The sequence below is a fragment of the Protomyctophum bolini genome, assembly GCF_963924005.1.
Source record: "Protomyctophum bolini genome assembly, chromosome: 3".
Lineage (NCBI taxonomy): Eukaryota > Metazoa > Chordata > Actinopteri > Myctophiformes > Myctophidae > Protomyctophum > Protomyctophum bolini.
Genome location: NC_137864.1, coordinates 10533410 through 10545909, shown reverse-complemented (window position 1 = coordinate 10545909; position 12500 = coordinate 10533410). Strand labels below are relative to the sequence as shown.

General features: G+C 43.6%; 1 protein-coding gene across 4 annotated transcripts in view; it reads left to right on the top strand.

Annotated features, from left to right (window-relative positions):
• rhbdl3 (rhomboid, veinlet-like 3) overlaps nt 1-12500 on the top strand; it is a 116910-nt gene that overhangs the window by 1388 nt on the left and 103022 nt on the right. For 3 of the 4 annotated variants that reach the window (XM_080760328.1, XM_080760327.1, XM_080760330.1), the window contains exon 3: nt 143-166. The exons of the other annotated variant lie outside the window; for it this stretch is intronic. In XM_080760328.1, the coding sequence (XP_080616454.1) occupies nt 143-166 (24 nt within the window). The remainder of the gene's footprint in view (nt 1-142; nt 167-12500) is intronic. 4 annotated transcript variants of the gene reach the window in all.

The following is a 12500-nucleotide window of genomic DNA, read 5'->3' as shown; positions in this document are numbered from 1 at the left end:
TGGTACCCAGACCTGTCACCTCACTGTATTTCACCTGTCTCATATTTTCACCCTCTTCCCTTGGCTCACTCATCCCCTGCTCTCTCTCTCTCTCTCTCTCTCTCTCTCTCTCTCTCTCTCTCTCTCTCTGTCCCTGTCTCAGCAATGGAAGTCTCTATTTGACAAGGTAGGTATGGATACCGCTATACAGTAGGCTACTTGTGCTTTTCAGACTTTCTTTGATTTGCATGTTCATCTATTTGAGCTTTGCCGATTCCTATAAAGCGTTCATCTGTGCCATTTGTGCTCAGGTTTGGCTTTCATTTGTTTTTTTAAGTTGAGAGGATCTCAGTGGTGCTTATTTAACAAAATGAGGCAATGTGTTTATGATACATTGGCAATGACACCTTCAATTGAAATTGGCTAATAAAAATCACAGCAAAGTCTTGATATTACCTGTCTATTATGACGTATAATATGCCTACACTTAATTGCTGTGGAACCAGCTTCATCACTAATGACATTGACCAATTCCTTTGACTTTGTCTTAATATTCCTCCCTATATGTCGTAACACAGTGGACAGTAATCATGGCGTGATAACCTTTAACCCAGTTGTGGTTTTGTCAAACCTGCTGTCACCTTTATTGGAGAAAGGTGCCTGATTAATGACCAGTGCAGGTTTAGATCCCTGTCTCTGACCCATATGTTTGCAATTAGAGTGATACATAATCCTGGTTTATCAGTCAGTCAGACCCCTTGGCAGGTGTGCCGCACACACACACACACACACACACACACACACACACACACACACACACCACAAGGCCCACACACACTCATCACAAGGCCCACAAGGGACAAGAGAAACATAGGCTGGTTGGTTGATCTAAACAGCAGCAGGTCGTCTGACAGACGGCAAATGGACCCCTACCACCACTGTTGTAAACACACGCACGCGCACACACACACACACACACACACACACACACACACACACACACACACACACACACACACACACACACACACACACACACACACACACACACACCCCGTGGGGCTGCCCCAGCACCTGCCTATCCTGGGGCCCCATACTCTCTCTTGAGGATGAGTGAGTGAGTGTGTGTGTGTGTGTGTGTGTGTGTGTGTGTGTGTGTGTGTGTGTGAGTGTGTGTGTGTGTGTGTGTGTGTGTGTGTGTGTGTGTGTGTGTGTGTGTGTGTGTGTGTGTGTGTGTGTGTGTGTGTGTGTGTGTGTGTGTGTGTGTGTGTGGTGTGTTCAGAGGTTAGGGTAAAGGCTTGAGTCAGAGGCTCGTGTCAGACTCACTCTTTCAGCAGGGACTGGGGGTCCCATGGGAATATGGGAATGGCTAGCCATGGCATAAGGTGTGTGTGTGTGTGTGTGTGTGTGTGTGTGTGTGTGTGTGTGAAGGGGGTATTCTGTGGACAGGCATTAAGTGGGACTCTCAATCCACTGCCTTTATGCTCGCGGCATTGCTTTGAATTTCCTCAAGTGGCCTTCTAAAAAAAAAGAGGGTGCGAGGGTCTCTGTCCAAATGGTGAGGTCGCTGTCCGGTCTGGCAGCTACAAATGTCCTTTCACTCTTTTATTCTCTTTCTCTTCATCCTCCTCACAATGACCCACTCCGTTTGTCGAAGAGCTGACCTCTGGGATTCCCCAGACTCTCTATGAAGCACAGAGGAAGAGAAATGATAGGCCAACAGTGGTGACCGGGGTGGGAGTTGGGGGTGGGGACGTCTGGCAACCCGTGTAGTTGACCAACAGACAGACGGGAATGAATTAGCGTTGTGACAATGAACAGCAATGTTGTTTGGTGTATTACATTTGTACATAACTTCTTACCGTAGGTATCACAGTTTAAGTGTTGAAATTATTTAGTCGCCCACAAGCTAGATAATAACATAGGAGCAGCATTTGCCTCACTTAATCAATTTTGGCTATGCTGCTGTAGTATTCTGCCAAGTACATTGTGTTCATCCAGGGATGTTGATTGTGCAGCAGAAGCAAGATGGGATCGTCTTCCAATGTTTTTTCTTAGGTGTAATTTATACCGTATTGTACGACTGCGTTCCTCTCCGAATCGAAATGGATTTTTGGCGAGTGACGGGGTCGTTACATGTTTATCAAAGTGCTCATGGGATTGACCCTGTCCAGTTCCCTCGCTATCTCCACTTGTCTCCCCCTCATCCCCCAGAGGGGGCTTTAATATTGCAGCGCAAGCGCTTTACTCTCCTCCAAACTCGGGAAACAAGCGGGTAAAACCTCAAAATGTGTTTGATTCCTATAGTGTGTAGTGTGTACACCATCTTGGAAAAACAAATGGGAGACTGAAGTGAACACAGACGCACACTGCAGAGCTCTAATGAACCAGACGGAAAGCTGTCAGGAGGAGGATATAGCAGCTGCTCCTCTCCCTCCCCCCTCCCTCCATCCCTCCCTCTCTCTCTCTCTCTCTCTCTCTCTCTCTCTCTCTCATCAGGCACACACCAATCTAGAAAGATCACCGAACGTTGTAGGCTAATTATACATAAAGGCTGCATCATTCAAGCAGAATCCATTTGTATTTTTTGGCTTTCCCTGCAGTGCACTCAGATAGTTGTTTGCAGGCTACACGTATACTTTAATTTTGTTTTCTTTTATTTATGCCTTTAGGCTGATAGACCATATATTTAAAAAAAAATGCACATCTAATGCATCATATCGCAACCCATTGAACAATGTATGAAAATAGTATTGGACCATTTATGAAAGTTTTTAGATATTTTTGAGGGGCACTATCCCCTCCTATTTCCAGCTTTTAGTGTATGTTCACAAACTTTGTCCTAAACAAACATTACGTTCCCATTGACAATGAATGTAGATTTTTACGTCGGTGTCTGAGCAAATAGACATGCAGTAGTGTCTATTTTATGTCATGATGATGTACGATGATAAGAGCGCCCCTCACTTCACACAGGTGTGATGCTTCACTTATAATAACATGCCTAAAGTAGGAAAGTGATTATTTTTAAGTTGATGTTATAATAGCCATGGTTCACATGACCTTAACGTGTACATAAACGTTCAGATTTCAAATATAATGTGCTCACGGATGTTAGAATTTAGCTGCTTGTTCAATAAAAAGCATTTTGGTCCCTGCTATTTCCAAACTTTAGTTTTGCAACAGAAATCTTTGCTGAGACCATGCAGTTAATAGGCCACTATGTCGTTTGGTCAATAGGTCAGTAGGTCAGTTTAAAATCACCAAGTGCTTCACATTTGGTTAAATTTTTGTATTCATTTTCTGACTTTATCTAACTTGTTGTAACATCAAATATAATTAGAATCCTGGGGACAGGGAGAGAGAGAGAGAGAGAGAGAGTATGTGTGTGTGTGTGTGTGTGTGTGTGTGTGTGTGTGTGTGTGTGTGGTGGAATGGGAGTAGATAGCGGTGACCCATCGTGATTTAAATGCCACTTCAGTGCGCTTGTGTTGACATGTGGTAGTGTAAAACAAGCTGCAGGCACGCGCCCACAGGGACTTAGTGCTTAAACACTTTCACATGGCTGCACAAGTCATGCCACATAAGGTCCCCCCCCCCCCCCTCATTTTTCTCTTAGTGGCCTCCACAACAACAGTACGGCTTGCTACACTGAAACGTTGTTGGAGAGCAGTACACAAACGTAATTTGTTTAAAGGTTACAGCATAGATGCTCCTCTATGAAAATAATTAATGTGAAGGGAAAACACACACACACACACACACACACACACACACACACACACACACACACACACACACACACACACACACACACACACACACATTGCTTTATTTACAGCGGAGAGAGGCCTAGTTCCTGGATTGTAAATGTTGCATGGTTTATTGCATTAAGCATCCATTTCTTAAAATCTATTCTTTGGTAGTTGGAACCGATTCTTGGATGGCCCCAATAATTACAGCAATCAGACATATGCTGTGTTAAAGCCACCTGTTCCTGACAGCAAAAGGTTGTTATGTCGGTCCCTTTGTCTGGCAGTGCAGTCTCGCCCCATCATCTAATTCTGACTGCTACAGCTGGCACCTTTATCAGTGGCTCTCTTCTTTTAATTACACTTGTACTGAATGGTCCACCACCCAGGTGACTGACATTAATGGATCTGCCATATGTGGTCTCATCTGCATTTAGTGATGCATGCAGTGTGAAACTCATAGCGGCACTGGCGGGGCGCTAATGATGGCAATGTTGGTCAGTCGGTTGACAGTTGTCCAGTACTTTGATCCCCAAGCAAGATATCTTAGCAAGTATGATATGCTTTCCAGAGAATAAACCCCCACTTGGTGATACATGGCCTTTCCTCTATAGTACCCTATTTTGAGATACCCTATCTCAAAATCTAATGGGCAGGGGCGCCCGCTGGCCAAGGGGTCCAGGCGCATTCCGGTTATAGGCTTTGGCCTGACAGCACGTCGCACGTTCAAATCCCATTAATTTGCTGCGTCTCTCTCCCCATCTCTCTCTCCCTCTTTCCTGTCTATCTTCACATGATAGTCCACTTGCCAGAATGTGAACACATGGCATGTTGAGTACGTTTTATGTTAGAAATCTTGAGTATGGGTCCCCATACTATAGTATGGCTGGCAAGTAGACTATGAAACTAACAATAAAAGCCAAAAACAAATATTTAAAAAAAATCTAATGGGCAGATTGCCATGAAGCTTGTTGAGTGTTTTTCATGTGCATTACATTACTCGTACACATTTCATCCATAAATCACGGTATACACTATCTCTATAGTCATGTGATCAACACGGATCTGTCCCATTTCCCATATTCCATCCCGATTGGCTAAGATTGCTAAGCTAAAAAAAAAAAATCAGTGGCGCTATAACAGGCCAATTCCTGTTTTGACCTGTAACTGTGCCGATCTGTGTACAACTCCCTAGGCCAAGGGAAAACATTTGCCCTGCATTTTTTGCATTCCCTTGATGGCCGTCATCAATTTTGTCAATTTTGCACACAAAGACGACTGATAATCTAATCGGCAGATTGCGGGATCTCACCCACTCTTTTACACCTGTACACTTGATGTGATGTTTATGCGTTTTATTGTCTCCACCAGGCAAGGCATGGGGAGAGAGTAGGTCTTGCACTCCGTCCGTCCATGTGTCCTTGTGTGTGTGTGTCCGTCCGTCCGTTACCAGCTAATCTCCGGCACTGTTGGCCCGACCGATGCCAAACTTTGCACACACACTCCCATGATGACTAACCTCTGCCCCAAATTCTTCAGAACAGCCTATTATAGCACCACCATGAGGCCCAGATTTGCTAAACACATTTCATTACATTACTCGTACACATTTCATCCATAAATCACGGTATACACTATCTCTATAGTCATGTGATCAACACGGATCTGTCCCATTTCCCATATTCCATCCCGATTGGCTAAGATTGCTAAGCTAAAAAAAAAAAATCAGTGGCGCTATAACAGGCCAATTCCTGTTTTTACCTGTAACTGTGCCGATCTGTGTACAACTCCCTAGGCCAAGGAAAAACATTTTCCCTGCATTTTTTGCATTCCCTTGATGGCCGTCATCACCATGGCACAAACAAAATGTGTCAATGAAGTCGAGTGTCATTAGTACACGAGTACACATACTGTATTTACACAGAATGTTGCGTGATGATGAAGGGTGATTGTTGGCATTGATCATGATTTGCAGTCGCAAAAGATGTGATAAACACTGATTGATAATCAGACTCATCGCCAAATGACATCAGTCCATTAATGTGTCTTTATTCTTAAATGATGAAATGGCAGGGCCTCAACGCTTGTCAATGAGAGATTTATAATCATTGTTCAGGCCATCGTATTCGTCCTCCGCCTCCGTCTGTAAATACATTTCCTAAATGAAAAGGAGCGTTCCAGTTGGAGTTCTATAACAGCACAGAGGTAAAAATAGCCCCTCTGCCTGTCGTTCTGATGATGGGAAAAGAAGATATGTGATGGTTTTCTCATAATTGGTTGGCGGTGTGCAAACTCATAATAGCAGTCAATCCTCCTCTTTTGATGGCTGAGTGGTGGAGCGAGGCTATTCAGTGTGTGAGTGAGTGAGTGTGTCTGAGTGTGTGTGTGTGTGTGTGTGTGTGTGTGTGTGTGTGTGTGTGTGTGTGGGGGGGGGCAGGGGGGGGGGGGGCAGGGGGGATAACATGATAGTATATTGAAGGTTTAATCGATGGGAGTAAGCATGAGTGAGCAGGGTGGGCATGCCAGCTGCCAGTTCAGGGCCCAGTGTCAGTATGGGGTTTGGAGGGGCCCTGCCACATTAGGCCTAATACATAATTTATACTCTGCTGCTATATCAGGGCGGAACGCCATCATACGACAAAGTATAAATCTGCAAACTGTAACTTTTATATCCTACCCAGCCAGGATCCGAGCACCGAAATGACTTTTTTGTTTTGTTTTAGTTTTTAGTTTTTAACCCTTTTCTCCCCACACACATGTCTGTGTCGTCACTGCTGTTGTATCCTACTGACTCACCTGCCAGTGGGGAGCCACAGAGCTTTCGTCCTATACTCCTATAGATTACGTGTAAAGCCCTACACTTTTACCACCGCGAAACCCGAGCGCCCAGAACAGTGAGCACAGACATTTCTACTACTGAACTAATACAGAAAGCCTGTTTGGGCAGAGTATATGAGTTGCGTTTTGAGCTTCGTGCAGTAAGCAGAACCTTTATCAACCAGTCCTACCCGAGTCACCCGACCACAGGATCTAAATGTACCAATCCACCTTATTCCTGGCCACACCCACCATAACCGTGACCTTTCAGCCCCCGTCCCAAAATAATGCTGCCATTGACCCACAACCCAACCTAACCCCGGAGGTCATTTTATGCACATAAAGGTGTGCAAATTACCAAAAAAAATATTTGCCACCGCCATTTGTGTAACGGACGACAACTTTGGTAACCCCCCCCCCCCTCATGGTGGCACTATAACAGGCTGTTATAGTATTATATTATATTATTATATTTGGGGCAGAGGTTCGTCGTTGCCATTCAGGGAGTGTGTGGGAAAAGTTTGGCATGGATCGGGACAACGGTGCCGGAGATTAGCTGGTAACGGACAGACGGACGGACACACACACACACACACACACACACACACACACACACACACACACACACACACACACACACTGCAAAAACATACTCTCTCCCCATGCATTAAATGCGTTAAATGTAGCATCTCCATCTTTTCTTTCATCTGCCTTCCTTTCTATCGCTCTCAGCTCTTTCTTTCTTTGCTCTCTCTCTCTCTCTCTCTCTCTCTCTCTCTGAATGTCTGTTCCTTCCGCTACTTAGTTCTCCTTTCTCTCTTTCTTTCTCTTCTTCTATCTGTTGTTCTCTTTTCACTACACATTTTCTCCCCAGTCTTTTATTTCCTTCTCCCACCGAGTTGATCCCGCATCTCATATTTGTAATTCTGAAGCCAGAGACTGATTCACCATCTCATTAAGTCCATGACACTTTAGATATATGGAGAGGTCATTATGCTCTCCTTCTACTAACCAACACCCTCATCTCATTTCTATTCATTAGCTCTGCTTGCCGCCGCACAGTGTACAATAACAACATAATGATAAGGTCTCCGGCGGAAAAAGATCGTCAGCGATGACAATTTATTATGATTATTTTCATAGGGTCTGGAATGCTGTTTCACTGGCTGTATTTTGTGAACTATTTAGAATAAGGACATTATATGCGTTGCCACCACTAGGGCTGCTCGGTTACGGCAAACATTTATTTTGGTCAATGTTGAGATCATGATTCTTTTAAAGCGATGAATTGTTGACTTGGGAAACATTGTGCAAATGATTGAACTTAAATTTATATTATGTATATTGAATGTTTCTCTGATATTTTCTCCTGGGCATAGATCACTTTGTATTTGAATTTAAATTAATTCAATAAATTGGTCATATTACCTTGTGGTGCAGGCACCGTCGTGTAACATCTTGCACGGTATTGTTCAAGATAACAAGATAGAATTAGAGAATCATTGCAAAATAGAGTGCGGCTCAATAATCCTTTTAAGTCAGTAATCTTATTTTTATATTATTGGCCAAAATTGCAATAGAAATATGATTGAAATTGTTAATTGAGCATCCCTATGTGCCAAAGCAGAGAATGTGGTGTGACCATAGAAATAATAGAATAGTTTGTTTTTGCGTTCCTTTCTTTTGCTGTTGTACGTGTTATTTGTTTTGTTTTCTTTATTCATTCATGGTGTTAACATGTTTTATTGTGCTATTTTCACGATTTAAAAAAATAGCAGATCTACAAGCTCATAGCGCCACCGAGTGGCGCGCTATGAGCTTGTAGATCTGCTATTTTTCAATAGCTAAATTATAACAATGTTTAAAACACATTCAGTGCATTTACCGATTGAGTGGATGTTACATACAATCGTTGCTCTCGGGTGGGAACCTTGTACGTCTGAAACCGTTTTGTTTCAAAAACATTTTCAAATACTGAAAATCTACAAGCTTTTACAACGTTGTATGTTTGTGAGCTTGTAGATCTGCTATTTTCACTAGCCTACTTACACTACTTACACTGTATGATGAAGTTGGGCATTATTCACTTATGAAAAAATGTTATTTTGACAGTCTTATCCCATGATAACATTTTTCCACCCGGTGCCAATTTGCCTAAGCTGTAATCCTGGGCGCTATACTCTCCCTCTGCTAAGTGGGGAGAGCCCCAAACTGACCTCATGCGTGAGTGAGCAGGCCACTTCTTATCACCTGACAGGCGGGAGTTTCCCTGGTAGGACAGTGGGGAGGCAGTATAGAGACCGGGATTACTGCATGTTTTTTGTAAGGGTACCTACCCCCCTACACGGGGAGAACATGCAAACTCCACACAGAAGGCCCTTTCACAAACCCCACTTAAGGTATGTGCGCTGATGATGCGGAGGAGAGAACAGGAATAGAATCCGCGAGCTATAATGCAACAAAGCTAGCGACTGCGCCACCGACTGCATGCACCCCTACTTTACTAATTGTTCATTTAACTCTGACAGTATGCAAATGTACACTATACGCTAAGTCTTTGGACCGGGACAAATGGACCCGTACAGGTCCATTTGGGTTTATCTGTACACTGTAAGTGTGAGAGTTAAATAAACTCTACATTTCACTATGCAGGGCAGGCAAATATCAGAGAGCCTTCCCTCTTGACATTCCAACCAGGACGTGGTGAACTTGAGAGAATGTGGTGGTGTTAAACTACTTCCAGGATCCAGAGCCTCCAGTTTCATCTCGTCACTCAGATCCTTTTAGGGATCAAAGACGCAGAATCAGTCCATTCATTCTCTGTGGCTGAAACTGTGATACCTTCCCACAGGTTATAGTTACTAAGTTGCTGATAGAGTAACCATGCAAGGCTAAGCCTATGACCCACCACTCCAATGCCTGGGGCATGTGCGTGTACAGTGGTGTGTGTGTGTGTGTGTGTGTGTGTGTGTGTGTGTGTGTGTGTGTGTGTGTGTGTGTGTGTGTGTGTGTGTGTGTGTGTGTGTGTGTGTGTGTGTGTGTGTGTGTGTGTGTGTGTGTGTGTGTGTGTGTGTGTGTGTGTGTGTGTGTGTGTGTGTGTGTGTGTGTGTGTGTGTGTGAGCGAGCACGTGTGTGCGTGCGTGCGTGCGTGTAATATTTCATTTGTAATATGACAGACTGAAGTGACCAATGTTGACTGTGAATAAGTTCATGTGCATGTGTTGCTTATATTCTGTACATTTAGGGCTTATTTTGATTCAAGCACCGAGACACATGTTGTTTGGAGTGTGTGGGACATCAGAAGCAACAGAAAAATATGTGTGCCCTTGATAATGTATTTTATAAATGTGGACGTGCGTGCATGCGTGCATGCGTGCATGCGACATGTGGCTACTGTGTTGCATTGTATTGCCTCAGTCATAGTCATGCCGGTGTTGTGCTCAATAAATAGCGGAGCTACAAGCTCATAACATGTCAGGAAAGTGATGCGTTGTGAGCAATCACTGCTAATACTGTATATATAATAAAATCCTGATTTTAGTATCATGCTATAGGTTTTCAAAGTTTGTGACTGGATTTGTAGTTGAAAGTGTCTTGTCCGTTGACAAGGGAGACACACACCATGACCAACATTCACATGCACACTCACTCACAATGTGTACTCACACATTCCTACTACCCGCCTTGCAGGTTCTCATTGAAGATTAGCAGGTGGACTGTTGACACTGCCACATAAAGCCTGTGTTGCGGTGTGCTTGCATGCGTGGCTGCGTGTGTGATGGGGTCCTTTGTGCCAGTGATGTTTCCAAATATGGACATGCCTGACATCACAGTACTGATTGCCGGGATTATGCCCAAATACGGACATGCCTGGTGTCACAGTATTGAGTGCCTGGGATTCATAAAGGTGTCAGTCTGTGTGTACATATCGTATGTGTGTGTCTGGCCCATGTATGGCCATGCCGATGTCATGTCAGCGTACTGGTGTGTACTTGTCTCTGTCAGCACACATCGGCATTGTTTCACAAGTGTTTCTATTGTGGGTGATCAGACCGCAGCTGGATCAGCAGGAGAAAGAGAGATAAACACACAAACTTACTTGGAATGACGCTCATGGCGAGTTTGGTCGCATTCTCACCTCTACTTCGGTAGACTTGATGCGAATGGGCGGAGAAGTTGCATCACTCTTGCATATTTAATTTGCTGCGTTTGCATTCACATTCAATTGGAAACGGAATCAATGTGTTCAATTCATAAACAACACAGTGAAATATATGGTGTTAAAATTAGTGTTGTCGGGGACTGGACGTCTCTCTCTCTATCTACAGTATCTCTCTCTGTGTGTGCTTGAGCGCACGCACACACTGCCGAGTGTGTGTGTGTGTGTGTGTGTGTGTGTGTGTATTATTCATTATTTTGCTAGTGAATTATGGTATGTGTGATATCTGAGCCTACCATAATCACAGTAATCCTAGTAATCATATTCCATCAAGGTCAAATTGGCTAGAAATGAAACTGACTCCAGAAACTTTAAGTTGGAGCACCGCAGAGGCTGAGTTTCTGTGCTGTTGCTATATAGTTGTCGCTTGTTAATGCATCAAGGAACTAGGAAGACTCCAACCTCATTGAATGGATCATCCTGGGATACCCTGACTGCCAGTATTTGTCATGATGACCTAGACTACTGGGCTCAGCAGATGCCCAAGGTGAGTGACAGTGTTTAGCTTTTGCTCAGATGGCCATTCCTATCCTGTCCCTGCCATCTCGTCTTACATGGCATCGCTGCCAAGGCCAGCTAGCAGGTCCGAAGTGCTGAAGTGGCTAACGCTGACAAGGAGAATGCACTGCATAGTGCATGTGTACCTCACATCACAGGAACACAGAACTAGCCTCAATCTAGTAGTATACTTGAACTATCCCTGCTATACTAGTGTTGCTGTGTCTCCACCACCAATATATTGTTACAGTGTTATGTGTTACACAGTATGTATACGATACAGGAGGTGTGGCTATGGCAGGGAAGTTTAGGCTAATCTCTTTTCACTCCCAGACATTATTAGATTCCTTGTGTGATCCACTGCAGTCACCTCACGTTTAGTCGTGCGTACAGTATATGAGTTTTCAGCTTGGCCTATCCTTTGAAAATGTGTCCCACTGACAGGTATGTGTCTAACTGAAATAAACTTCTGCAGACTTTGGGGTATTTCTTTTCTTTTTCACTGGCTTTTGACCAGAGCCAGACTTGCAATTATAGCACTCATCAGGGTGCCTGTCAGGGTCTGGCATTGAGGGTGTCATTATGATAAGAACGATCGGCTACAGAGGTGATAACTCACACCTCCATTACAGCTGGAACCAAGATCTCTTTTCACTTGTCCTTCATACTTTGCAGCAGTGTCTTTATCAATCAATTGAATAGGTACAGTAAATGTATGTATTTTTGTACATACAGTAGTTGGTTAGTATTTGCATGCCTGTAACACTGTAGCTATAATAGTTTAGTCTCTGTTAAGTCAAGTAGTTCACTATTGTGTGACCACACTATTATCAACCCCCAAACTGGGACCCTTAAATCATGTGTGGATGTGCTATTGTACAGTATACACCCACCGTAGTTTTCATCAGGATGGGGATAATTAGGCTATGTTTGCACTTAATAATACACCTACTGTAGTGACTACATCTTTCAGCAACATACAGTAGATGGTGGTTATGATGAGTGGGACAGAACATGAACATCTACCCAAGCAAAAAGAGAGAAAGGAGAACATATCTAAAAATGTGCCAACAAGGTGCTCTTTGGTACAACTGGATGACAAAATGTATGCAAAAAATGTATGAGAGAGTCCAAGGCACTCTTGTGGAAAAGTAAAAAAAAGCATTTAATAGTCTAGCTATAGCATAGCCAGAATAAAACATACGCCTACCACACGATGCCTTCATCATCACATA